Raw genomic sequence first — 27,802 nt, 5'->3', positions numbered from 1 at the left:
TGTGCAGCTTCCAGCTTCTTCACCAGCTTCAGTTCTTGGTAGAGGTGATACCCTTGAGTGTGTTGTGAAGCTCTTAATACCTGCAACAGATTTGCTAATTAGCACATAGAAGCCACACACAAAAATAGTAGTTTGTTGCTAATCCTTTGATAATTATTTTTTCCACGCTAATTTTGATTTAGTGTCAAATAATATCACCACCAGCAAAGTAAGAGCAAATCCAAGGAGACTTCAGTGTTTGTTTTTAGAAAGGTAACCACAAAGTATGTTTAAAATAGAAATAAATCTCAAAAACAGTTTCTGTTTCTAGGCTTTTCAAAGTGTACTGTTGTTTGACAACTAATTTTGCAAAAAAAAAAAAAAAATAGAATGTTCAGCGTACTTGTTTCAGAAAGAAAAGTCTTAAGCTTGAGTTTTTGTTTCCTCTTTCTCAGTATTTGGAGGCACATCTAAAATTTTTGGCATTTTTTCTGCAAGAAGCCACCCTTTATTTGGGCTGGAATCGTGCCAGGGAGATCTGGGAATGCCTTGTAACTGGCCAAGATGTTTGTGAGTTGGACCGAGAGGTAAGAAAAACTTGAAAAGTTGGTTTCTGTGGTTGCAGAAGGAATTTTAATGGATCATGAGCAGCATGTGTGTTTGTTGAGACATGTGGAGTGTGAGTAGCAAACACATACTAGTCATGCATTTTATGCTTTGTGTAGGCTACAGCAGCCACTGTTAGGAGTTCACTTATGGCCACAATGCTCTTTTAACATTGGCAAACATTTAATATTTTTTGTTAACATTTAACAAAATTTGACTGGAAGAGGGACATTGGATTAGTTGAAGATGCTGGTTTGAAAAGGGGTACCTGGAGGTTGGTGCAGACACAAGGATACATTCATTATTTAGGTGAAAGATGACTATAGGTACCCTAAAGCTGCAATGCAGCCTCTATAACATGTGAGGTTACCAGGAGATGAGATTTTGAACCTCTTGCTGTAGATAAAACTTCTGCAAGATGAGTTACTGTGGCATTTGACATAGTTTGCTGTATAAAACTAAAATATTTGATGTGACAATGGGGTAAAAATTATGTCTGTCTTTCATTTACAGATGTGCTTTGAGTGGTTTACAAAAGGGCAGCACGATCTGGAGAGTGATGTGCAGCAACAGCTCTTCAAAGAAAAAATTCTTAAACTGGAATCATATGAAATTACTATGAATGGTAAGAAAATGGATTTGGTGAACAGATTTGGGGTTGAAATTTGCTTCCTAAGCCTTCAAATCAACCATCTAACCAGTTCTACAAATCAATGTAATAAAGGGATCTATCATTTTGAGCTTTATTAATTATAGAAGGAAAAGTTCATCTCCTGTATTTGACAACTTTACTTTTTAAACAAAGAAACAGCCGGACCAGTATAAAAAATCCACACATTTTTTCATTTACAGGTTTTAGTTTATTTAAAACATTCTTTGAAAATGTGAACCTGTGTGACCATCGGCTGAAGAGGCAAGGAACTCAGCTGGTGAGTTTGTTCTGGCAAGTTTGTTCCTGTGTCCTGCCTGTGTCCTCTTAGGGACAGGAGAAAGTGAGACAAGAATTGGGTAGCAGCTGTTTGATGTGGTCATGTTTGTATTAAGGACCAGAATGTCCTTGTAGCATTAACATTGTTAAATTCTGAAGCTAAAATTTTGACAATTCCAGCAGTTAAAATTCAGCAATGGAAAGCTGGAAGCTGGTTTGTAGCTTGTAAAACTTTGCAGGAGGAAGGGCTGAACTATTTTTTGAACATAATCATGGATTCTAGTTTGCAATTTTTTTCTTCTCCCTAGCAGTGAAAGTCTTTTTTAAAATTATTTTTTATTTTTCTTCTGTGCATGGGAGTTAGACTTATCATATTTAAATTCTAACCTACTATAGTTTTTTACTCTGAGCCTTCATGGTTTTGTTAAATTAATGGTTATATGTGAAGTAGTTTTCTCTAGGCATTTTAGATTTTTATCACAGAGAACTTACTTCAAATGCAGAACTTTTTGCCAAGTATCATAGCAGGTTTTATGATGGTTTATTGTGTGGTTAGTTACCATGTTGACTTCTTTGAAACTAATTCCATTCTGGATTAAATTTTTCCATGCTTTTAAATTTTTTAATTTTTCAGTTGGCTTGACTGAGATTGTTCTTTGGAACTTGTTTATCTATCAGTAAACAATTTTTTTTCTTGTATAAATACACAAAAGTGCAGCAGTTGGTTTAACTTTGCACAGTGCCAAAGTTTGGCAGCATGTTGGAAAAGAAAATCTTTAAGTTTTAATCAAAAGGTGCTTTTCCAGCACTTTTGTCCCTGTGGTTCTTTTGTAAGAAATCCAGTCATGTTTTACTGTTGTTCTTCCTTGTGTAGAGCGTAGAAAAACTGGAATTAATAGGAATGGATTTCATTTGGAAGATTGCAATGGAGTCACCAGATGAAGAAATTGCCAATGAAGCTATTCAACTGATAATAAATTACAGCTATATTAATCTTACTCCCAGATTGAAAAAGGTAGGCATATATTTGTACATAAATGTCCTTTGACATTCATGAAGTCCTGATACTCTGCATGTTCAGCTGGGTGATTTGTTAGGTTCTGTCACTTTATGAGTAACTCCTCTGATTTTAGTCTAAGTTCTAATTAATTTGTACATTTTATCTTTAGGATTCAGTTTCACTGCACAAGAAATTCATTGCTGATTGCTACACACGATTAGAGGTAAAGGACAAATTTTAATTATTCTCATGCCTACATCTTTCTGGTTATGTTTCTTAGAATAAGAACACTTGTCTATGATAATTCCACTTAAAGAAAAATATTCTTTCCACAAATATTTTTTGTCCTCTGAGCTTTCCAGGCCATCCTGACTGTCTCTTGCTCTACTCTGTGTTGCAGGCAGCCAGCTCTGCGCTCGGCGGTCCAACATTAACACACGCTGTCACCAGAGCTACCAAAATGCTCACAGCAACTGCCATGCCTACCGTGGCAACATCAGTTCAGTCTCCTTACAGGTAGGCCAACCTCTCAAGGAAAAAAGGAGACAGTAGACATTTGCTCCCAGCTGCTTCCCACAAGATTTTGTGTGCTAATTAAAAATCTCAGTAATTGGTAGTTGTACATTCTGATGGTTCCTCAACTGAATATTCCAATTGCTATGCAATAGGAGTTCCAGAGATTTTTGAAAAAACTGTGTTTAAAAACAAAACAACAAGGAAATAAAGAAAACCAAATCTAAATAGACATTAAAACACCCCAAAACAGCAGATCAAAACCAAAAAAACCACCCTGCCTCCACCCCCCCAAAAATTAAAACCAACCAACCAAAACAAAACAAAAAAACCCTACAGGTTATTACCAGCCTATTAATCTTGTAATATTTCTGAGGCAGTGGGTGTGGTTACTCTTACATTAGGAGAGAATAGGTTGTTTTTTCAACCTCAAGCTTAATTTAGTTATACCTGAATATGTGTAATTCAAATATAGGAGCATAGGGTGGGACCTTTAGAAACATGAATCTTCCTCTGAAGCTGGCAACATCTCAAGCAGTACAACATGAGCCTCTTTTCCTAGTTCATTTCTGCTGAATTAACTCCAAGTTTAAGGAGGTGCTTTCAAAACCAGACAATTCAGGGTAGTTACCGTGGGCGTTGGAAATGAATCTGCAAGACAAGTTACTCTTGTTTCCAATGTTTATCTTTAGGTCAACTAAACTTGTAATAATTGAGAGACTGCTGCTGTTGGCAGAGCGTTATGTGATAACAATAGAGGTAAGAGGTTTCATTTCCTACTAGGCAAGGCTAAGAACACAACTTACAGTTTTATTACAAACCAGTAAAAGTTATTTAAACATGCAACCCTAGTTACCCACCATGACAGAAATGGCTTTGTTTTCAAGAGTGATGTTTACTGTCATCCTTCTCTTCCTGTAGGACCTTTACTCTGTTCCCAGAACTATTCTACCTCATGGTGCCTCTTTCCATGGACATCTTTTAACCCTTAATGTTACATATGAGTCTACCAAAGATACCTTCACCATCGAGGTAGGTATGCCCAGCTTGTGTGTGCCATGAACTGTTGCTTATGTAGCCACTCTTGGTGGTTTTATGCCTGGACTGAATAGAGTAACATGGTTATAAAGATTCCAGTCTACTTGAAAATTCTTCTTGAAAATGTTGAAAATATGTACATGGAAGTGTCCTGTGGACCAAATGTATTTTGATCATTAAATTCCAGGATGGGAAAAATTAGTTTTTTGCTCACTGTGGGTGTTGGAGCATTTCTGTGCTGTCCTATCCTGACACTCTTACAAACAATACTTTTACCACCCTATGCAGGAAGACTCTTTCAGAAGATTTTAATTTTTCTTGGCATTTACTGCTCGAGCAGACTTACTGAACCAGTGTTGTTTAATTTCACAGGCTCATAGCAATGAAACTGTAGGAAGTGTCAGGTGGAAGATAGCAAAGATGTTGAATTCACCTGTGGAAAATATACAGATATTTGCCAATGACAGCCTGGTATGTTAACTACAAAGAATTCCCATTCTTGATGAAATTGAGTCTTTTTCAGAACTAAATAAATATTTTCTTGCAGCTAACAGTAAACAAAGATCAGAAACTACTCCACCAGCTGGGCTTCTCTGATGAACAAATCCTTACAGTAAAAACATCAGGAAGTGGGACTCCATCAGGGAGCTCTGCAGATTCCTCAACCAGCTCCAGCAACAGCAGCAGTGTATTTAGTTCATCCTATGCAATGGAACAGGTACAGCAGAATGTGACCTGAAGCCTTCCCTCAGATTTTTCCTGAAGCAGGGATAGATGGGGGAGAGAGTAGGAGCTCCAGTAACATCTTCCAATCTTTAGTAATCTGGTTTAGCTTTCAAACTGCAATTGAAACAAATTATCTAAATACACAATTGCCTTGAGCATGCAGGTTGGATTTTATAATCTGTACTCTGTCACCTATGGTAGCCTGTTTGGTGTTTATTCATCTCTGTCTTTTAAACAAATAGAACCCATCTGGTTTAATTGTGAGACTGTGCATTTGTTGAGGGTAGAGATTTCCACATTTTCACTACTAAAAAGCTGCAGTAAAAGTGAAAGTAAAGTGAACTAAGAAGCATCAACTGGCCTGTTCAGAGCACTCTTGATCTGCTTTGTATTTTGCTTTTCATAACAGCTGACTTCAAAAATTGACTGTTAAAAGGGAAATGAAATGATGTAAATGTTGTCTCAGCCTAGAAAGTAGCTGGGATTTCTGTGGGTCAGGCTGGCATCTGGGCCATTTGCTTCAGTGAAGAGTTTTGTTAAATTTACATGTAACAGAGAAAAAGACCTTTGTATTTCTGCTCAATTCTCAGGAGAAATCCCTCCCTGGAGTCGTCATGGCTCTCGTGTGCAATGTGTTTGATATGCTTTACCAGCTTGCCAACCTGGAGGAGCCAAGGTAAGCAGATTAAATGGTTACTAAATATTAAAGAACTGCTCTCAGTGCCCAGTTTGAATATTCCACTGTGTGCAGGCACCAGGCCAGGGTGATTGAACCCTTGTTTTGTGCATGTAACTTGGGATTTATTTTCAGGATAACGCTGCGAGTGAGGAAACTTCTGCTCCTGATTCCCACTGACCCAGCTATTCAGGAGGCTCTTGATCAGCTTGATTCCCTGGGAAGGAAGGTATGGATTTAATAATTGATCATGGTGAGCTACACAAAGAGGATTTTACTACCAGGTTCCTTAAATTCTCTGTCAGATTATTGTACACAGAGGGTTTGAAATTACAGCAAAATAATGTTCATGTTAAGTCAGTATTTATTATTGACTTACTTCGAGGCAGCCAGAGGTGAGAGGGTTATTACAGGGGCTGTAGAAGATGGATTCCCAATTACAGCAAACCAGAGGAGTCTCAAAATACTTCTTCTGTGGCTTTTTCCTCCTAGAAAACACTGCTTTCAGAATCCAGTTCTCAGTCCTCAAAATCTCCATCCTTGTCTTCAAAACATCAACATCAGCCCAGTGCCAGTTCAATACTAGAAAGTCTTTTCAGATCTTTTGCTCCAGGCATGTCCACGTTCAGAGTGCTCTACAATTTAGAGGTAAGAAAATAAATTTGCTTTTTTCTGTGTTTCTGAGCAATAAGAGTTAAGTATTTCTAGGGTTTTTGGGCAGGAGTCTACTGTGAGGGATCATTATGAAAAATGCAAATATTGTGACACAGTCTGCTTTTCTACATGTGGTAAATTTTACACAGAATAAAAGGGACAGAAAATTTCCTTTCAGAGACTTTACTCAGAAACCAGGCCCCTCTTTGTGTGATTTGCAAGGTGGAAGAAGTGTTCTGAAGTAAGTGGAGAGGAGCAAAGAAACATCAAATTCTTATTGTTTAGATAACATTCCTGCTTGAATCTCAAAATGTCTGAATATGCAGTTTTTAGTGTGTGTATATATAAAAAATATATATTAAAAAAAAAAGTTGGCCCTTAAAAATTAATGGGAGCTATTTTAAGTTGGATTGGTTTTGCTTGATTAAATGTGCCAGAAACTTCTGTGCTGTGTAAGTCTCCCATTGTCTAAGGAGGAGTGTTTTTCCAAAGCATTCAGCTGGGAAGAATTTTCACTATCCAAACATGCAATGCTTTTGCCAAGAGGCCTCTGGCCTGTTTTGGCTGCACAGGTAGAGTGGAATATATAGAAAATATATAGAAATCTTTTACTCCTAAGCATTCTCCTACATTCTTTAGCCAAAATCCTGGATAGGGCCCTGTAAAGATTCTTTCCTAGAGTTCAGAGAATGGATTTTGAGAATTACAGGAATTCAGCTGGTGTTGTTGGTAGGACACAGTAACCTGCACACTAAAAGCTGGACAGTGTTTAGTTCTGCTTGCAGGTCCCACTGTTTATAAGGACCCATGACAAATGTGATTTGAACAACTTGAGGTTGGAGGAGCAATTGCCAACTGCTTCCAGAACATTAGACAAAATTATTCTCTTTCCTTCATGGTGTGTGCCAAGATTACTGTAGCAATTTTCTTGTGGTTGCTTCCCTTTAGGTTTCCACAGTCTAATGTTAGCTCTTCATCTTCCTACACTGTCATCACACTCCTGCCTTAGGATTCCCCCTTTTCTGTACAGCTGGAGTGAAAGATACTTGATTATGTCTTTAGAATGTGTTGACAAGTTCTACAACTCAAAGCAAATGGATTAGGGTGTCTTGTTGAGCTGACAGGTTATATAGCAGTAGGATGGGACAGTTATCTGCTGCTTCTGTGCCAGAGAAAATAATAAAAGCAAGTAATAAATTGCTTGCTTTTCTGGCAAGAGATGAGAAGTAATAAATTGGATTAGATGAGGAGATTATATGAGTGGACTTGTTCCTCAATGCCAGTCAAGCCAATTGGAAAGTGGTTTTTCTCAGGAAAAGGAATATGTGCTTTTTTATCGCCTCAGCTGGTGATCTGGTGAAAAGATGGGAACCAGTCTGAACTGCTTTCTGAAAAAAATGTGCACAGGAAATTTGCAGAACATATGAAAGAGATGAAAATTGAATGTTGCAGATGTCCAGGGCGTGATAAGATTTCATGCCTGGAACTCTGTAACATTCTTCTGATCTGTGAACCTGGAAGAGATGTATTTTGTTTGCAGCATTGTTGGCTGTACATGCCAAGGAGACTCTTCAAGAAAGTGAATAGTATCTGTGGGGTTTTCTGGGATTTTGGGAGGGACCAGGGTTTGTTTGGTGGATGGTTTTGGGGTTTTTTGGTGGCTGGGTTTGTTTGGGTGTTGCGTTTTTTTAATGTGAAGTGAAACAGATTATAGACATAAATGAGAGCTGACCCACAGAGACCACAGACTTCCTTCTGGCCATGTTTCTGAGTGTATTTGCACTCTGAAATTTAGTGCTGGTTTAAAACAGGAGGGATGATAGAGTGGTGATGTTCATAAGGCCTCCAGAATTACCTGAGCCATGTTTTACAGAATAATAGTGGTACAATTATATTTCAGAAGGTGTGAATCAGTAAGTAAGCCATCTGTAGGGTGTTTTATGGGATACTGTGAACTGAAAATCCAGAACCAAGAAGAATTTGGGCTCCTAAGAAAAACCAAGTGAACCAGAATATGACATTCCATGTACTTCATCCGTTCCCTTAACATGTAAACTGCAGTGAGAATAGAATGCTTTGATTCAGAATAAACATCTGTAGGTGCCATGGTTATTCTAAATATTTGAGATTTATTGAATAGATGAGATTTCTCTCACTGACTACAGTTTTGTCTAAGTGTATTATTAATTGCTTCATTTGTAGTGGATTTTTTTTTTCTGTTACACTTTCAAACTTCAACAGGTAAAGAACACTAAGAGGGGTGGTAGTTTACATCTGCTTATTTATTTATTTATTTGTTGTAGGTGCTGAGCTCCAAGCTGATGCCAACTGCAGATGATGAAATGGCAAGAAACTGTGCCAAGTCTTTCTGTGAAAACTTCCTCAGAGCAGGAGGTTTGAGGTTAGATTTCAAAACCCTGACTCAATTTGTAGTACTTAATTTAGTTAGTAGTTGTGTGTGGTTTCCTATTTCCATACTGTAGCACACTAATACACCTGTCAGCTTCTTTTTCTGAGAAAAAAATCCACCCAAGGCTGTTCCACCACTGTCCAGTAGCTGTCATAGTTAAGAGAGTACATGTTGTTAAATCTCAAAATGAAGTTAGGCACAAATAAGCTTGTGAAATGTAGCTTGTACTAAAGTAGTCGATACTTGGATAGTTTGTGACATTTAAGTGTTTCAATTCAAATTTGCAAGTGTGCACATTGCTCTCTTCTGTGTGGACACCGGTGGACATTTTAAGCAGTCACAGTATAGGTCATGCAGTGGGAACCAAATTAAATTTGTAATTACAGTCTTGAAAATTCAGACTCTTCAGACAAGAGCTGAGGCACAGTGTGAGTGGTTTGGAAGACCTGACAATACTGATTGTGTGAGGTTTATCAAGTATACTTTGCTCTTAGTTATTCTATCCATGACACTCCTGCCCAAGAGGTCTTGAAGCATTTTCCAACAGGAGCAGAAAGCTTCCATCTGTAGATTTAAAAGGAGAAAATTAGGATGTTGGCCTCCAAAGAAGTCGCTTTGAACTGGAACTCAGCTGAGTGGATAGGAGGAAGGAAATATAGAGACAAATTAATTGAAACATTTCCAAATAGAGTCTCTTATCGATTTGTTTTTAAGTTTGGTGGTGAATGTGATGCAGAGAGATTCCATCCCATCAGAGGTGGACTATGAAACAAGACAAGGAGTCTATTCCATCTGCCTGCAGCTTGCAAGGTATGTAGTTGCTTCTCATTAGAGAAAGTGCTGCTTTCTTGGCTTTTAGCATGCAGCTTTTAATATTTAAGATTAATTGGTACTTTGAGTTCTGTTCCATTCAGTCTACAAGCGTTCAAATACAAGCCTGATGTTTTTACTCTGTGCATGCAGGTTCTTGCTGCTTGGGCAGACAATGCCCATGATGTTTTTACTCTGTGCATGCAGGTTCTTGCTGCTTGGGCAGACAATGCCCATGATGTTTTTACTCTGTGCATGCAGCTTCTTGCTGCTTGGGCAGACAGTGCCCATGATGTTTTTACTCTGTGCATGCAGGTTTTTGCTGGTTGGGCAGACAATGCCCACCCTGCTGGATGAGGATTTCATCAAGGATGGGGTGGAAGCTCTGTCCTCGCGGCCCTTCCGCAACGTGAGCCGGCAGGCCAGCAGGCAGATGTCCATCTGTGGCACTCCTGAGAAGTCCTCCTACCGCCAGCTCTCTGTGTCTGACAGATCCTCCATCAGGGTAGAAGAAATCATCCCAGCTGCAAGAGTTGCCATACAAGTAAGGAAGTGTTGGATGGTTCTGATGTAGCAGTGTCGTCTCCAATGACAGCTGTATAACTCTGACATTTTTAATCAGTCTTTTATGCAGGTTTTTGCCCTGGCTCCATGTAAAAGCCTCTGAAAATCTTGACCATCAGCATCTCTTCCAGTCTTGATCTGAATTTTAACATATTCTCATAAATTATTTTGGCACTACAAAGGGAAGCAGTACCCCAAAAGTGCTGACAAGAAATAGATGTACAAAGAAGTCTTACTTGTGATTTCTCTTCAGTCACACTTAACTCTTAAGATCTGACTCTTTTAATTTTCTGTGAATTGAAAGGAGAAGGATCCTGCTTGGACTTGTGGCTTTATAATCCATGATACTTTGAATTAGAAAGAATTGGACAAGCTTTTTTCAAATAGCTCATTAAAAATTAAATTTGCTTGATGGTATTGTGGAGAAAAAGAAATTTTTTTTATTTTCAGTACCTTAAAAAAATGTTGTTTGAAAACCCATTGAGTCCAGTTGAAAGAAAGTTCATAGTTAATGTGACAAGTATGCTGTTAGGTTGTTGGGCAGTGCTTCCCAAATGGATTGAACAATTGAAATCAGCATGACTACCTCCAGATAGGTGACAAGGGTATCTATCCTCTTGGGGAATTAAAAAATTAATTACTTCTCCTAAGACAGCAATACCAATCTCTCATTGGGAACAAAGAGACTTTTGAATCCTTGAACCTGTGTAAAGAACAAAGTGGAAAACAAATGTAAATGTCAACTTGACACAATCCATTGTATCCAGAAGATACATTCCTCTCATCCCTGTTATTGACAAATGTTGTTGAATATCACAGATGTGATTGGTGTTTCTTGTTCCTCCAGACCATGGAGGTGAATGATTTCACCTCCACAGTGGCTTGTTTCATGCGCCTCTCATGGGCTGCTGCTGCAGGACGCCTGGACCTCGTGGGAAGTAGTCAGCCCATCAAAGAGAGCAACACTCTTTTCCCTGCTGGGATTAGAAACAGACTTAGCAGCTCAGGTGGGTTAACTGTGTCCCTAAACCAGTCTAAAAGCATTTAGTTTAATTTTAACTGAGCACTTTGAAGCTGAATTCATTGGATGTTCATCCTCTTGGGTCTTCCAAGAGAGACATTATACAACTAAATTGGGACATTATACAACTAAATTACAAAAAAATCTGAGCAAATTTATGTACATTCATCAGGCATTCAGAGAAGTTTTTAAATTGCAGAGAACTGACCAAAAGCTGAAAATATCTTGAGTAAAACTTAATGAATTACAGCACTTGTTCTTCTTTTTTAATGCAGGAAGTAACTGCAGTTCAGGAAGTGAAGGGGAGCCCACGGCACTGCACGCTGGGATCTGTGTGAGGCAGCAGTCTGTGTCCACCAAAGATGCTCTCATTGCTGGGGAAGCCTTGTCTCTCTTAGTAACCTGCCTTCAGCTACGTAGTCAGCAGCTAGGTATGGAAAAAAATTGGGTTATTCAGTATTTGGAGTATAAGCCAGGTGGGAGGAGGCTTTTGGATACAGTCGAGTTAAAAAAAAATAAAAAATGAGAAACTTGGAGCTTTGTTAGCTAAGACAGCTCAAGCAAAAAACACAGCATTTCATTAAAAATTTCAGGGAGATTTTTTCCAGGACTGAAATAAGGCATGTAGTGCTATGCTTCAGTAAAATGTTTTGAGAAAGCTGACTTACTGCTAGAATATAAATATTTGCACTGCTTTTGAAGTCTGTAATTCTCTACGTGCTGCTGTTTGCATAGCTCCTGTTTAGTACTTGAGTCTTTGTGTACAGGAAGTGTAAACACTGGTGGTGCAGGAAGGCAAGGAAAATGCTGTTATATCATGGTGGCAGCCTCTGGTGAGGGAAGAAAATCAGGAAATAGCCTTTACTGCTTTTCAGTATTGATGTCCTCTAGGTCCTGTGGTATCTTAATGCAAGACTGTAACTGACTTATTTTAAAAATGTAATTTTTAATAAGATAGCCTGGTACTCTCCTGTTCCAGGATCTTTTTACAATTTGCCTTGTGTTGCTGATTTCATCATTGATATTCTGCTTGGATCACCAAGTGCTGAGGTGAGAGTCTTCCTCTAAAAATTTTCTAAAGGCTCCTTCTGAAATGTGTATGTTTTGATAATTTCATATAGTCTGAACATAAAATTGTTTATTGCAAGTATTCCCACAGATTAGTATTTGAATAAATAACCTTTGGATAATTGTTAGTAATTCCAGTATCTGGTGATGGGTTGATAGAAAATGCTGTAGTATTACATTATTACATTTTCTAGGCTTGTTTCATCCATGAGATGCACAGGACTGTGCTGTGACTAGTCTAAAGAAAATAGTCACATTTTGGTGACTCAAATTCTGTAGAACTAGTACTTTAGGGAAAGTTTCAAGTTACTTTGATTTGGGTAAAATTTGATGGATACATCTGAAATTCTGAAAATTTATTCCAAGTGTCGGAACCCTCCTAAAACTCATTCTTTTTGATTTAAGATTATCTAGGATATTCTAAAATCTATTGACTTTTATGCTTACCTCATTTCATCATGTGTCATCTATTTATTTTGCATGAAGTCATTGCATCTCACCCTTTATCTGTATTTACAATTCGTATTTATCAGAGATTTTCACTCAGGGATGAACAGGGTTTGTTACATTCCTAGAAACCCTGGCTAGTGGGTGCAGAGCTCATAGCCTGTTTTGCACCATTGCAATGTGCATTTCTTCTGTTGGATTTCTAACATAACAGGAGTGTGGGGGATTTTTGCAACCCTTGATTAACTGAAGGTGTTTGACAATGACAATGACCCTGTTGCAGATTCGTCGCGTTGCCTGTGACCAGCTGTACACCCTTAGCCAGACAGACACATCAGCTCACCCAGATGTACAAAAGCCAAACCAGTTCCTCCTGAGTGTTGTTCTTGGGGCCCAGCTGCCTCTTTGGTCACCAACCAGCATCATGAGAGGAATCAACCAGAGGTAAGTGACATGTCTGTTTATTGAGGAAGAAAATCTGACATATTTTGAAATGAGCAACACTGTGGAAGCTCTGAGGAAAAAGGGATTAACACTCAGCAAGTGTTGGAAGTAGACATCTTGCAATTTCTAGAGGAGTAACTGAGAAGTTAAAGCATGTTGTTGTTTTATTGCCAACTAGAATTGCCATGAGGTGAGGGAAGAAATGAGGATTCAATATGATTCCTAACATTCAGAAGTAACTGTTGGAAAGGAATTTTTTTTAAGCTGCAGCATGCAGAAGCACACTTAGATGGTTATGCTGCTTTGGGTTAGATGGACAGAGCACACAGACTTTAAAGACAGCTGGTTAGAGAAAAATTGATTTTAAGTAAACCTTTTTTCTATTTATATCTGTTTCAGACTTTTGTCCCAGTGTACAGAATATTTTGACCTGAGATGTCAGTTATTGGATGACCTGACATGTGAGTATGTGCAGACACCTGATTCCTTCATTCTGAGGGCAGCTTCCAAGCTGTAGAAAAGATGTAGACTTGCCTGCAGAAGGGGGTTACTGCACCTTGAGCTCAGAGGGACCTGCCAGTGTGCTGTTCTAGTGCCTGGCATGGTCTGTTCTTGGCATTGGGTAGCTCATTCCTTCTGGAAAGTGAACTGAGCTCCGTGGTGGAAGGTTTACTTGATACACATGGGGGCAAAACTAGACCATTACCAAACTGTTTGAAATTCTTTGTATTTATATTCTGCATTTCCAAAGCTGCTATTTTTTACTGTGTTCCTTTTTTTTTTTTTATTTTCCTTGCAGCATCAGAAATGGAGCAGCTGAAGATAAGCCCAGCTGCCATGTTAGAAGATGAGATCACTTGGCTGGACAATTTTGAGCCCAACCGCACGGCGGAGTGTGAGACCAGCGAGGCTGATAACATCCTGTTAGCAGGACACTTGAGGCTCATCAAGACTCTCCTCTCACTCTGTGGGGCAGAGAAGGAAATGGTTGGTGAGTATTCCTCTTTAAATTGACTAGACTGGTGGGAATTCTGCATCAACACACGACTGGACAGTCATGTGAAGACATCAGTAGAAGTGATACAGAGCTCTAAGGACTGGTTTTGGCAATACCTTTAATATTTGATAAAACATTTATTGATGTGGTGCTATGAAGTGGTTTTGTTGTTATGAAACACCTTTTTGGCATTTGCAGTGACAATATAAGTATTTAACAGTAGACTGCTGTGTTTCAGGTTCATCTTTGATTAAGCCATTGTTGGATGATTTCCTGTTCCGAGCATCCAGGATTATTCTGAACAGCCATTCCCCAGCAGGCAGTGCTGCAATCAGTCAGCAAGACTTCCATCCAAAGTAAAAACTCCTTTTTTTTTTTTTTCTTCAATGTCTTGAATGCAAATGTCAGTATTAAACCCTACACATAGCAGGATTTAATACCAGTGGTGGAGCATTTCTCCACTTTTTTACACTTCCTACATAAATGCCCAAATAGCATTTTATACATTTTTGTGTGATCCAATATCCTTGCATTTCTGTACTTCAAAGTCTGTGCTTTGTTAGATCAATTATGAACTTCAGGCACAACTGAGTGCTGATTTCATGAGTCCAAAGATTATTCCTTTAGCTTGTTACTGCTTGGGAAGTTGGCTAAATTGGAGCATGAGCAGGAAATTAACTTCCCAAGCTCCTTGTAAAAGAGAATCTCAAAAGTTCCACTATTTCCTTTTTCCCTTCTGCCTACCTATTTTGTAAAAAAGCTAACACCCAGCAAGTCTCCTTGCACCTGAGAAAGCTGATAGAGCCCAGAATAGATCAACTGGAGAAAAAAGAGTGGGCTTTCCCCTTCCTGTCACAGCTGTTATGGCCATACAATATCTGAAGGGGTGGGTGTAATCCTCATGTGGATTTCTGAGCTAGTGCAGCTGGATTGTTTGTGTTGCACTGAGTAGTTGGTGGTAGATCAGGCATATCCTCACTGCCTTTCCACAAACCTACAAAAAGGTTCCAGCGGAGCATTTAACAACCCCTGAAATGAATGGGACTTGATCCACCTTAGTGTTTGGTCCAGCTTTGCTCCACTGCAGTTCATCCCAAGCATACTCTTTTTATTGCCTAGTGTAAATAAAACCTTTGGCCTTCAGAAGAAAGGGCTGCTGTGCTGAATGACTACTGAAAAGAGCTGAGATGGGAGGGGTTTTGGTCTAGCTCAGGTCTAAGCTCATCTCTTGTAGCAAGAATGTTGTCTGGTCTAGCTCTTCCCAAGTTTCCCTCCCTGTAAAAAAGTCATTTTATCTCCATCAGTGTTACATGATGGAGAGTGTCTGTCTGTTTGTTCTCAGACATGCAACCAATTCTGTCTTCTTTTAGAGCACCTCCTTTTCCTTCTACTGAATGTTAGCAAGTGTATCCATGTCAGTAAAGGAATATTCCTCTTGCCACTCTTCTCATTGGGTTCTTCCCCATTCTCCTACCCCAAGAAAGAAAAAAAAAAGCACTCTGCAGTCCCTCAGGGGTGTTTAATCACTCAAAGTGTTCTTCAGAACATTAATTGTTGCTTGTTCTGAGTAATACAGCTTTCTGGAATTAGAAATAATTGAGTCATCTAGCCAGTAGATCTCAGCTGTGGTTTTCTTTGCAGGTGCAGCACAGCAGACAGCAGATTAGCTGCTTATGAGGTGCTGGTAATGCTGGCTGATAGCTCACCCTCCAACCTCCAGCTTATTACAAAGGAGCTGCTTTCCATGCACCACCAGTGTGACCCTGCACTCACCAAGGAGTTTGATGTAAGCCAGAAGCTTTTTTTATTTGTTTTAGCATGGTTTGGAGTGTTGGGCATGGCTCACTTTGTTGTTTCACTCATGAGATTTCCATGGTCTTCAGTTTAAAATGCCCCAATTTAGCTTAGGGGAAATGCAGATACATTTGATCTTCCTCAAAAGCAGATACTCCAGTGTGTCTTTATCTGTTATTGTCTGAGTAAGAAGTATTTCCTAAATATTACAAATTTTATTTATTATTAGATTTTAGGCCATTTTCAACAGTGTTGTGCAATGTGTTAAATATTTAAATGACTGAATACAGCGGTCTTGCAGATTTCAGAATTTATATTTCTGGTTTTCCATTAAATTGTTCTTAACGGCTCACATACAAGGGGAATGGTTTTAAACTGAAAGAGGGTTGTTTTAGGTTACATATCAAGAAGAAACTCTTTCCTTGAGGGTGGGAAGGTCCTGGCAGAGGTTACCCATAGATGCTGTGGCTGCCCCATCCCTGGAAGTGTCCAAGGCCAGGCTGGATGGGGTTCTGAGCAACCTGGGGTAGTGGAAGGTGTCCCTGCCATGGCAGGGGTGGAGCTGCATTAAGGTCCCTTCCAATTCAAACCATTCTGTGATTCTACAATACAAAGGTGGTTATAAAAGCTATAGAATATTGTTGGAGTCTCATATTTTTTCAAAGTTTTTGGGACAAAAAATGTATTTGTCGTTCTAGTACCTTCCACCAGTGGACAGTCGCTCGATTTCTGGATTTGTGGGACTGAAGAATGGTGGTGCTACTTGTTACATGAATGCTGTTTTCCAGCAGCTGTACATGCAGCCTGGTCTCCCAGAGGTAATTAGTTCAGCATCCAATAAAATCCTCTTTTTAGAATTACTTTCACTTGAACCACTGCATCTTAGCACCATTCATAAATAAGTTGTAAAATGAAAAGTCAACTGTGTGTGTACAAATATGCACAATAAATGCATAAATTTTAAGTTGTGGTGCTGTGGGCCATGACAGCTTATAGTAATGATTTTTCCAAAAACCAATTTAATAAGGTTATTTGTTTCCTTCCAGGCCTTGCTTTCCATTGATGATGATACTGACAATCCTGATGACAATGTGTTCTATCAAGTTCAATCTCTTTTTGGTCATTTGATGGAAAGCAAGCTACAGTATTATGTACCTGAGAACTTTTGGAAGGTATTGCATCCTTTTTGTTTAGAGTCTATAGCTTTTCTACTTAAAAAGTAATCATTTATTCAGCCTTTTTCAACTGCAGAATTTATAAAGTAAGCTCTAATTCAAAAAAACAAAACATGTTAAAATAAATTTTTATAAAAAATACTTTTCTTAGTGATATATTTATATATGAAACAACCACCTTTTAACATATATTTTATATAGATTTTCAAGATGTGGAATAAGGAACTTTATGTTAGAGAGCAACAAGATGCTTATGAGTTCTTCACCAGTCTTATAGATCAAATGGATGAGTACCTCAAGGTAAAAACCTTAGCAATTTCTTTTCTGTTTCATATGCATATCCATGGTACCTTTTTTCCCTTTTTGCTTTGATCTCTAGAAAAGAAGGCAGAGAGCCTTTTAGCTTATTTTATAATCTGCACTGTATTCAGGAGTTTAAAATTCCTACTGATTTCTTGGTCTTCCACCCTGCAATATATCCAACTGATGTTTAACTTTACATCTCCAACAGAAAATAGGAAGAGACCAAATATTTAAGAATACTTTTCAAGGAATCTTCTCTGATCAGAAGATCTGCAAGGACTGTCCTCACAGGTAATGTCACATTCAGTGCATCAGTTACCAAGTTATGTGCTCCCAGAGCTATTAAAGTATGTAGGTCAAAGTAGCACTGGAAAGTAGCTAAATGCCCCTGTGAGCATCACAGCTTTGATAGCTGTGGGGCAAATGCAATATTCTTTCCTAAACATCTGTCTTGTTCCTGCCAGTTGGGTAAATCCTAATCTGTTTTTCTTCCTGAATTTAGGTATGAGCGTGAGGAAGCCTTCATGGCTCTCAACCTTGGTGTGACTTCATGTCAAAGCCTGGAAATATCACTGGATCAGTTTGTTAGAGGAGAGGTTCTGGAAGGAAGCAATGCATACTACTGTGAAAAGTGCAAAGAAAAGGTATTGATTCTTAATTTTTGTGAAAGAAGATTCGTGTGCAGCTTGATGTTTTATAATCATTACATGGTCATGGAAACCATGCTTAGATGCTGCTCACTCTTGCTGCATTGAAGACAAAAGATTCAATGCCTCTAAAAGTTTGAAGTAAACTAAAAGTTTAGAGGGATGGCAGGATGGTAAAGTTTTGTGTAATGCATTGAGATGTATCCCAGTCATCCTACGGACACCTATGACTTCCCATGGCTGGATTTTCACTGTGAATCTCTAGAAGGATGCTGCAGATGGCCTGGGGTGTCAGATAGAGGTGATATTCTTGTTTCTTTTCAAGAGAACTACAGTGAAGCGCACCTGCATTAAGGTTTTGCCCAGCCTGCTGGTGATTCACCTGATGAGGTTTGGCTTTGACTGGGAGAGTGGCCGTTCTATTAAATACGATGAACAAATAAGGGTAAGAAAACTTTGCTTTATGGTGCCTTCCCCAGCTACTTTGTGCAGTGGATTCTCATTCTTGCTATTCATTTTTCCTTCTTTGCCTCACATTTTGAGCAGAGATTTTGAGCATGTGGTACATTACAACATGGTAGTGCTACAGAAAATACGTGTTTTTCCTTAGAGCTTTCCTTGTTTGCAACATTCTTGGAGTCGTTTCAGAAAGCAAGGCAAAAAACCTCCTTAAAGAGAGTTTATTATTTAACATCTATGTAACAACCATAAGAAGTTGAAGTTCCATATTTTCCTTTGGTGTTCCCAATGTGGGAAGTACTGATACCATTCTCATAAAATTACACAAAGCGTGTACACACTGCAGTGTCTCGATTAATCCAAAATATCTCTTCAAACAGTTTCCCTGGATGCTGAACATGGAACCTTACACTGTGTCAGGGATGGCTCGTCAGGACTCATCCTCAGAAGTGGGGGAAAATGGCAGGAGCACAGAGCAGGGAGGAGGAGGCTCCCCAAGGAAGAAGGTTGCCCCTACAGAAAACTACGAGCTCGTGGGTGTGATTGTCCACAGTGGCCAGGCTCATGCAGGGCACTACTACTCCTTCATCAAGGACAGGAGGTAACGGGCAAGAAGGTTCGTGGGGGAGGTTTCAGAGCTGTCTAAAGGCTTCTTGTTCTGGGAAGGTGTATGGAGCCATCCAGAGCTCTTCTGGAACCACTCTTCCCTTTCTCAGCACCTATCATGAGGCAATGACACAGTGATATGGAACATCCCAGAATAAAATGCTCATTAATTCTTATGTACCTTGGATTGCAGTTTGAGGGCTCCCTGTGACACTGACTTGCAGGTGATGTGCTTCTCATAGTTTTAATCAAGGTTATTTTTTAAAATGCAACTTTGACATCAGTTGAACTAAGCTTTCTTCTTACTGTCAAAACAAATGTGAGTTCAGGCTTGTCACTTCTAGGCTGTTCAGGGTGGTTTGTTTTTTTTTACTGAGACAATCAACTAACTTTGTTTCTGTTGTGTTTGTGTTCTGTTTTGATCACAGAGGATGTGGAAAAGGAAAGTGGTATAAATTTAATGACACCGTTGTTGAAGAATTTGATTTGACTGATGAAACCCTGGAATATGAATGTTTTGGTGGAGAGTATAGACCAAAAGTCTATGATCAATGTAAGCAGAAGTACAGACAGTAGCTTCAATTTCATACTGATTTCAGTAACTCAGTGTACCTATAATGGACTGAGTAGAGCTTAGTCCATTATGGGTACTTTGAGTTACTTGGACTAATACTCCTAAACCATTTTTCCCCAAAGCCTTCCCTTTACTGAAGGACAGAACAGATTGTGTATGGTTGAATATGAATTAAGCCATATTCACTGTTACTCAGCACTTTGTAGACTTAATAGTAGAGATTGAAAAACACAATGGCACCTTGTTAATATAGTTTAAAAAAGCCCCAACCAAACATAAAACAACCCTTCTTTTAGGCTAGTGAGAATGACTTCATGGAACACTGTGTGGCATCATATTTTTGAACTTTTCAATGCTTTAAGGAATTTATTCCAAGTACATTTCCAATATTCACCTGTTTCATAATGCAGACCCTTTTAATCACTGACACAGACTGATGTTTTGATCTGACAAATTTATACTGCCGCAGTTCGCATTACTTGTACCCCCAGTTTTGCTTCCATATAGGAATGGGAAAGGTACTGAACCTTCAAGGGCCTTCATGGGCTGCCTTTTATCCCCACAGCAAATCCCTACCCCGACGTGCGCCGGCGCTACTGGAACGCCTACATGCTGTTCTACCAGAGAGTGTCCGACCAGAACTCCCCTGTGCTGCCAAAGAAAAGCAGAGTCAGTGTCGTGAGGCAGGAAGCTGAGGACCTCTCCTTGTAAGTTCCTCTTGTATCCAGAAAGGTTTCTCTCATATTGATATCTGGACCTCTCTCTGTTGGAATACCAGGCTCTTTCTGGCTCCAAGGTCAGGGTGAATAAAACTCAGGAGATGTTGGGTTTGAAGTCTCACTCTGAAGTTTATTATCTATTACAAACTCAGGAGATGTGAGCTCTTTCTAAGTCGAGAAAGTGAGCTAAAATGGTGTCTATTCAAGGCTATTTGTGTCAAGTATCTAATAAACAGTTGACATCTATATTATTTATGCTTCTAACTCAATTATGATCACCCATAACGTGAACATCTTTCACCCAATTAGAGAAAACCACCCAGATCCATGAAGAAGAAGGGGCAAAAAAGACAACTAACCCACACCCAAAATTCTCCATCTTGGCTCCCATATATCACCTTATACTAAAATCCCAAATCTAAGTTTTTTCACCCTGTGAGATCACACAATACTATCCAAACTACACACACTGTTTCTGTGCTATCACTCAATTTTTGAAACCTTTTCCAAGGTCTCAGGTCAAATGAGGTGTTTACTTGAGGGTTGGCACCCTAAAATTCAGGAAACTCGAAGTTTTCAGCCATCAGAGTTCCAGTATCTCTCCACAATCAAGAATTGAGTAATTACTGTCCAGCAAAGCAATGTATTGACCCTTCTGTTGTTTTGGGTTGGTTTTTAAGCTTCTTGTTTATTACCATTATTGCAGCAAGTTCAAGCTGATTGACAGCCTCAAGAAATATTCAGGCTGTCTTCAAAACTGCCATAAGATCACTCTGCCTGCAATGGTATTTTACACCTAAACTGTAGATTTGTTGCAGGATTTCTTTATTCACCTTCAGCTTGTTTATATTTCAGATCTGCTCCCTCTTCACCAGAAATTTCACCCCAGTCATCACCTCGACCCCACAGGCCCAACAGTGACCGTCTGTCCATCTTGACCAAGCTGGTTCGAAAAGGAGAAAAAAAGGGGCTCTTTGTAGAGAAAATGCCTGTGAGAATTTATCAGGTAGAGCACACTGAAAGTGACAACTAAATTCTGCTCACATAAAATTTGAGCATTTAGTGAGAGAAACATGGTAACTTTTAAAGGTTACCTTGAAGTAATTCCCTTGTAGGAAAACTAAAAAGCAATTCTGGATTCTGACATAAAGTTACTAACAAGCTCTTTAGTGGTACTTATTTTAGGTTTCACTGTACTGTCTCAAGAAATTGGCCCATCAATTCTTTGCTTTGAAGAAGCTGCAGGCAGATTAATCAAACATGAGATCTGGCAGCAGTCAGCATGCAGGCAGGGAGAGACAACAGCAGAGAAGGTGCTTCATTTGGAGTACACTCGAGGAGTAGTGGAGATGATGGCAAATTACAGTGATCCTCAGGTTCTTGAGTTCACAAGAGTGTTAGAAAGAGGAGGAGCAGTGAGGAGAGCCTGCATCACACACACACAGGGAGAATAAACTGCAGGCTGTGTCTGGCCCTCCACACGGGCTGTTTCAGGGCATTAACAGCCACTTTGGCCATTCTTGTAGCTGGGATTGTGTTGTCACAATGAACAGAGCTTGGCTCAAATTTGTTGAGAGTCTTTAAGCAAAATCTCATTTGAAAAAAGAAGGGCTTGGCATTTAAATACCTTATTGTGGCTGCAGCTTGTAATTACACCAGGACTCCTTGCTCTCTGCATCTAAATTTGTTAGGCATGCCTTTCTCGTTTGAGGGGTATTCTCTTGGCTTGTTTATTAAAAACAAGCGAAAAATAGAACTTATCTGCAATTTCTTCCTTTTCTCCCTTAATGACCAAATGATTAAGTCCCTCATCTGCTGTTTTGTAATATCTTTGAAAGAAAATCACTGCTTTTATACCAAATCTTTTAAATCTCCCTTATGTATTTTTCCCTCTGCTGAAGTAGTGATTCAAAAGGAAACAGAATAAGTTTGACACTGATTTTTAAACACCACACATTTACATTAAAGATAAAGTTTTAGTTTGAGAAGTGTATTTTGACAACATTTTTAATTTTTTTTGCCTTCTTTTACTTTTACAGATGGTGAGAGATGAAAACTTGAAATTTATGAAGAACAGAGATGTATACAGCAGTGACTACTTCAGTTTTGTTCTGTCATTAGCTTCCCTGAATGCTGTAAGTACCTGGATTTTAATCTTAGAATGTTCCAATTATTTTGGGTAAAATGGTCACAAAAGCTATTTGGGTCAAACCAGGAAAACTGGAAGAGAAGTGTTGACATGATTTTGCTTTCCCAGACAAGCTATTCCTTGCCTCCAGTAATTTTGGATGCTGATGATAACATCTGCCTCAAAGCAAACTGCAGCCTCCTTTTCTAGTACTGGGAGAAACATCATTTTGCCCCAGTAAAATTTATTTAATAATCCATCTCTTTTATAATGATGCAAACTAAGCCTGTAGAGGGACAGAAATCCCTCTCCATATGGAAGGTCCAAAAGTTGGTGTTAGTTACTTCAAAGTTGATAGAGTTTAACTGGTAATAGTTTCTTAATTGATTTTTTTCTAAATGGAGTCATAAACAAACAGCATTTATTACATTTTTGAAATCCACAGGTCTAGTTGGCCTTACAGCAAGTTTGCTCCTGTTTTAGCATATTTATTAAGTAGCAAAGTCAGCACTGGAGACTGACTTAGCACAGAAAAATGCTGTGGTTTGTTTTTTCCAAGCGAAGCAAATAACTTGAATAGAACATGTTGATGTGTATAAGAGACAGCATGTGTGCTGCAAGCATCATTTTGCTCTGGAGTAAATTTGATATTTCTTTCAGACTAAGGTAAAGCATCCCTATTATCCCTGCATGGCAAAGGTGAGCTTACAGCTGGCAGTCCAATTCCTCTTCCAAACCTATCTCCGAACCAAGAAGAAACTCAGGTAAGGCAAACAAGAAACATGGTTTAGTTTTGGGGAGGTGTTGTTGCTCCTGGATTACTGATAGTTGTCCCTGTTTCGTTGAAGGGCTGATACAGAAGAATGGATTGCCACCATAGATGCACTGCTCTCCAAAAGCATTGATGCTTGTCAGTGGTTGGTGGAGTATTTTGTTGGGCCAGAGGGCCGGGAGCTTGTAAAGTAAGTCCTGGTGTTTTGTGTCTCATGTGTGGATAAAACTTCCTCATAACATGATCTGGCCTGTACTGATGTATTCCTTAAGAGTTGACTGTGTACATTCTTTAAGCAGACACTTTAGATAATGACTTGGAGTTTTGTTTTTATATTTTCTCTGTGCAGCTTTCTGAGAATGTTGAAAATCAAATTAGATAGTGCAGTGGGCAGGAGGAGGATCAGGTGATGAATTCAGTGAAGGGACTTGGAATGTGCTTAAGTTTGTATGGTCAGCTCTACAAGTGTTGAGAAAGGAGAACATGATGAAATGTGTTGAGGGTAAGATAAGTTAAATACTTACCTGATAAGGATCACAGATGAACTGGAAAGACTTTCTTCTTGCCAAGATAAGGATCAGCTAATAGGTGCTTGAAAACAAATTATTGGAGATCTGACATGCTGAAAGAAGTGTGTCAGTGTAAAGAAAATGTTATCTTTTCATTTGAATTGAAAAACAGCATCCTATGAGACCTTTCAGAGCTTTTTTATTTAAATGAATAAATATATTAATGGGAATATTATAAATATGATAATAGGAATATTACAGGCCTTAGTACAAGCAGGAGTGTGTGAATGTCAGTTAAAACTTACCCACAAAATTACAATACAAAATGTATCTGGACCATTAAAATAACAAACACTAAACACCACATTGAATCACAGCAGCTGTGTGATTCCAGTTCTCTTTGCAGCTTCACCTTTTCTCTTCCAGGACTTTCCTCCTGGAATGCAGCGTGAGGGAGGTGCGAGTTGCTGTGGCCACAATCCTTGAAAAAACCCTCGACAGTGCCTTGCTTTATCAGGAGAAGGTCAGTGGGTGTCCCCTCCTCTCCAGACATCCCCTGGTGCCTCTTGCTCTGTTTGCAGGCAGAGCTCTGTGAGCTCATCCTCCCTCTTAATTTCTAGGTTAATGCTCATCTCCTCCTGCCCAGGAGGTGTTTGAAACATTTTGGGTTTTTAAACAGTAGACAACTCTTTACATTGAATTTTTTTTTTTTCACAGTTAAAAACTCTACATCAGTTACTGGAGGTGCTACTTGCTCTACTGGATAAAGATGTACCTGAAAACTGTAAAAACTGTGCTCAGTACTTTTTGCTATTCAATAACTTTGTACAGAAGGTAAGAAAACATTGTTTTCTCATGGCTATTTAAATTTTAAAAGATATTAATAAAGCAGCTAGTGATCTTTATTCGTAGAAGAGTTTGCAGCACAGTCAAACTCAAAACTTTTATTAGTAATTATTTTGTTTGTTTTTTAAATAAATGGCTTTGAATAATGGATTAGGATAAAATCACACAAAAATATACCAGGGGAAGATGTCATTTTCAGCATCTGAAGTTTGGTTGTCTGTTTTGAAGGGTTCTGTGGGGTTGCTCTTTAAAAAAAATTGTATATACTAAAAAATCAAACATTCAGGATTTCTATTCCACGGGGAGCAAAATAACTGACTGCATTTACTATTTCTATTTCTCTATTCTTTTTGCCTACTTTTTTTCACAGTAAGATATTTACTGTGCATCTGCTGATTCTGCTCTGGTTTGTGTCATGTGCTGTGTGCAATGAGACAGATCTTTAGCAGTTTATCTTATTGATCTGTGTTGGGATATTTTGGGGATTTCAGAGTGGAAAATGCAGGTTTTACTTTTGTTCTCTTGAGCACTACTTCTTCAGCTGCACAGGAAGGTAATTTGTTGTTTTTTTCTTCACAGCAGGGAATAAGGGCTAGCAGTCTTCTCCTCAGGCACTCTGCCCTGAGGCACATGGTCAACTTTCTCCTTGGCCCCAACCGGCAGAGCAATCAGGTACAGGCCATCCCCACGGTTTTTTATGATGTTTAAATTATGAATAAATACTTTTCATATGACAGAATAGACAAATCCTTCAATTATTCTATAAACCTCGTGCAAGTGTGAGCCCACCTTTGTGTAGTTAGCCTGGAAATAACTGTTTTGGCAGAAGTGAGCATGATGTTTTTGATAATAATAAAATTTTTATCCACTCTAAAGTATTAGGTCGTGGTGGTGGACTGTAAGAACATTATTTTGGCTTAACAAAGTTGATTAAATAAACCAAAGTTAATTAAATCTGTCTTTGACTCAAGCAGAACCGCAGGTGGAGCTCAGCACAGGCACGTGAGTTTGGATATCTTCACAACACTGTAGCACTGCTTGTCTTGCACTCTGATGTCTCCTCACAAAGAAATGTTGGTAAGAATTGTGGTTTTGTCTTTTGGTGCCTTGGCATTTCAGTTACATTGATTGGGAGTAACTTAATATTAGTGAGAAAAATACATGATTTTGAATTTAAGGCAGAAATGGTTAATACAATTTTGATTACTTCTGATTTTGCTGTAAATGTATTGAGGGGCAAACAGTATTTTGAGGGGATGGAAATCTTGATGCTAACAGTTTTGTACCTTCTTCCCTTCCCCATGTCCCTAAAAGGTATTTCCTCATGTGAGTGAATTGAGCTGTGTTGTTGGCTGAACAAGACTCACAGGCAGTATTTTGTTTAGCCTTATGCTGTCTTTTGCTAATCTAAAGGGGAGTATTTAGACTAAGCTACTGAATAACAAACAATTAAACACTCTCCTAGTTACTTCTTATGAGGCAGAAACATCCAAATAAAGATAATAAAGGAAGAAGTTAAAATCATCAGTTTCCTGAAGGAGGAATTTGGTGTTGTCTTTTAAAAGAATAACTTAATTTCTGTCTGAGGTTGAAAGCAGTCAAAAATCAGAAGGTAACAGGAGACTTATAAATATTCTGGATACGATGAATGTGCAAGAGGGATTGGGAGTAAAACTAAAACTCAAAATTCTGACAGTCTGTGGACATTTTGCTTTGGCCTTCCTGCAGTTCTTTTGTCTGCTGTCACTAAAATAAGTGACACTTCAGGGTGCAAGAGATTTGTGGTAGTGGAGTGGTAGCACACAAGCTATAAACTAGTTGAGATGAGTGTCATGAGGGATTTCATGGTGCCAAATGAGCAGCAGTGTCTTCAAGGTGTGTTAGAACAAACTAATCTATGAGTGGATTGTTTTTGTATTTGCTGTTATAGCTCCTGGTCTCTTTAAGCAGCGTCCACCTCTCAGCATCACCGCTTCAGGGCCACTTCTGGCACTCCATGAAGAAGTGGAAGCCTTGCTATTCTTGTCTGAGGGAAAACCCTACTTAATGGAGGTATCTGTTCTAAATTCTGCCCTGTTTGAACCTAAAAACTTACCTGATGTATTCCTTTGACAAATTCTTTCATGAAAAACACTGAATATCCAACACCAGTGGCTATTTTGGGCCTAAACAAGAAGGCACCTTTAGTTTCTTGTCCTCTTCATATTCTAGTGTATCTCTAAGCTTTGGGGCCTGGTTTTATGCACAGTCTGGTTTTATGCACATTTTGCAAGGGCCTATGCAGCTTTTTACCATGTCAAATGCAGGTGCTACCTTGAGTGGATCTGATTTAACAGATGATGCTCAACCCTTGGAGGTGAGCATCAGGAGCTGAAGGAGTGCTGTGAGAGCAGGGGTTCAGCCTCCTGGGCCATGCAGGCACTGGGGAAAAAAGAGCTGCATCCTTCCTGGGGAGGAAACCATTGTGTTAGAGCCTTGTTTTCTGGGAGGCAGCTGTGTGTGAAGGGAGTGCTGTGCCCACAGGTGATGCACGCGCTGCGGGAGCTGACGGGGTCGCTGTCGGTGCTCATGGAGATGGTGGTGTACTGCTGCTTCTGCAACGAGCACTTCTCCTTCACTGTGCTGCACTTCATCAAGGTACACACAAAGCCAGCACAAGCCCGGCCCATGGGTGTTTCTCCCAGCCTTTGGTCATCCTGTGCCTTGTGCCATCACTGCAAAACAATTCACTGTGGTGGATTTGGAGGGGGTGTTGGGGTTTAGGTTTTCTTAGGCCTTTACTGTTTAAATTAATAAATTTTCGAAAATCTGTAAAGCTGTCTTGAAATTCTTTGCTTAACCAGCTTATTTTGCTATCTAAGTAACTTTTTCTTACATGCAGACTCAACTGGAAACTGCTCCTCCTCATGAACTGAAAAATATATTCCAGTTACTCCATGAGATCCTGGTAGGTGAAGGGTAAAACTTGTACAAGATAGATTTTTGTATTGATGTGTAATGAAAAAAGTTGGGACTGCACTGGTAATTTCAACATCCACACATATTTTAATCCTTCAGTCTGGAGTTTTATTACTTCCTAAATTTCTGTCTTGATAATCCAGTGGTACATGAAACTTCAGTCTTACTTGTTTTGCATGTGGGGGTGGGTAAAATCATTCCATAGAATAGATACATCATACAACTTACCTCAGTTGATATTTTTCTTTCCTAACAGGTTATTGAAGACCCATTGCAAGTAGAGCGCATCAAATTTGCCTTTGAAACTGAAAATGGATTAATAGGCAAGTAAGCCAGTGGGTGAACACTCCTGTCTCCTACTGACCCTCATGGTGGTAGAGGTTCACTCCATCTCCTGGTTCCTAATCCTCCTAAATTGTTCTACTTCTCAG

At 39.1% G+C, this 27,802-nt stretch overlaps 1 protein-coding gene across 4 annotated transcripts in view; it reads left to right on the top strand.

Annotated features, from left to right (window-relative positions):
* USP24 (ubiquitin specific peptidase 24) overlaps positions 1–27,802 on the top strand; it is a 61,910-nt gene that overhangs the window by 27,432 nt on the left and 6,676 nt on the right. The window contains exons 18-62 of one of the 4 annotated variants that reach the window (XM_077182558.1): positions 435–566; positions 1,099–1,210; positions 1,438–1,514; positions 2,388–2,528; positions 2,683–2,736; positions 2,914–3,029; positions 3,719–3,785; positions 3,948–4,058; positions 4,437–4,535; positions 4,612–4,782; positions 5,381–5,466; positions 5,602–5,695; positions 5,959–6,114; positions 8,424–8,521; positions 9,245–9,340; positions 9,656–9,884; positions 10,752–10,911; positions 11,201–11,356; positions 11,905–11,975; positions 12,724–12,884; positions 13,284–13,345; positions 13,684–13,875; positions 14,120–14,237; positions 15,523–15,667; positions 16,374–16,493; positions 16,722–16,847; positions 17,052–17,150; positions 17,362–17,444; positions 17,656–17,797; positions 18,126–18,245; positions 18,640–18,860; positions 19,294–19,418; positions 20,005–20,146; positions 21,014–21,164; positions 22,198–22,293; positions 22,947–23,050; positions 23,135–23,248; positions 23,994–24,090; positions 24,285–24,401; positions 24,996–25,085; positions 25,388–25,490; positions 26,344–26,465; positions 26,937–27,050; positions 27,295–27,360; positions 27,628–27,694. In XM_077182558.1, coding sequence (XP_077038673.1) covers positions 435–566; positions 1,099–1,210; positions 1,438–1,514; positions 2,388–2,528; positions 2,683–2,736; positions 2,914–3,029; positions 3,719–3,785; positions 3,948–4,058; positions 4,437–4,535; positions 4,612–4,782; positions 5,381–5,466; positions 5,602–5,695; positions 5,959–6,114; positions 8,424–8,521; positions 9,245–9,340; positions 9,656–9,884; positions 10,752–10,911; positions 11,201–11,356; positions 11,905–11,975; positions 12,724–12,884; positions 13,284–13,345; positions 13,684–13,875; positions 14,120–14,237; positions 15,523–15,667; positions 16,374–16,493; positions 16,722–16,847; positions 17,052–17,150; positions 17,362–17,444; positions 17,656–17,797; positions 18,126–18,245; positions 18,640–18,860; positions 19,294–19,418; positions 20,005–20,146; positions 21,014–21,164; positions 22,198–22,293; positions 22,947–23,050; positions 23,135–23,248; positions 23,994–24,090; positions 24,285–24,401; positions 24,996–25,085; positions 25,388–25,490; positions 26,344–26,465; positions 26,937–27,050; positions 27,295–27,360; positions 27,628–27,694 — 5,323 coding nt within the window. Of the gene's footprint in view, positions 1–434; positions 567–1,098; positions 1,211–1,437; positions 1,515–2,387; positions 2,529–2,682; positions 2,737–2,913; positions 3,030–3,718; positions 3,786–3,947; positions 4,059–4,436; positions 4,536–4,611; positions 4,783–5,380; positions 5,467–5,601; positions 5,696–5,958; positions 6,115–8,423; positions 8,522–9,244; positions 9,341–9,655; positions 9,885–10,751; positions 10,912–11,200; positions 11,357–11,904; positions 11,976–12,723; positions 12,885–13,283; positions 13,346–13,683; positions 13,876–14,119; positions 14,238–15,522; positions 15,668–16,373; positions 16,494–16,721; positions 16,848–17,051; positions 17,151–17,361; positions 17,445–17,655; positions 17,798–18,125; positions 18,246–18,639; positions 18,861–19,293; positions 19,419–20,004; positions 20,147–21,013; positions 21,165–22,197; positions 22,294–22,946; positions 23,051–23,134; positions 23,249–23,993; positions 24,091–24,284; positions 24,402–24,992; positions 25,086–25,384; positions 25,491–26,343; positions 26,466–26,936; positions 27,051–27,294; positions 27,361–27,627; positions 27,695–27,802 lie in introns of all 4 variants that reach the window. The other 3 variants (XM_077182557.1, XM_054638307.2, XM_077182555.1) reach the window with 3 other exon arrangements.

The sequence above is a fragment of the Agelaius phoeniceus genome, chromosome 8 (assembly GCF_051311805.1).
Source record: "Agelaius phoeniceus isolate bAgePho1 chromosome 8, bAgePho1.hap1, whole genome shotgun sequence".
NCBI lineage: Eukaryota > Metazoa > Chordata > Aves > Passeriformes > Icteridae > Agelaius > Agelaius phoeniceus.
Note: the sequence above shows the minus strand (reverse complement) of the source record. Positions and strands in the feature narration are given on the sequence as shown.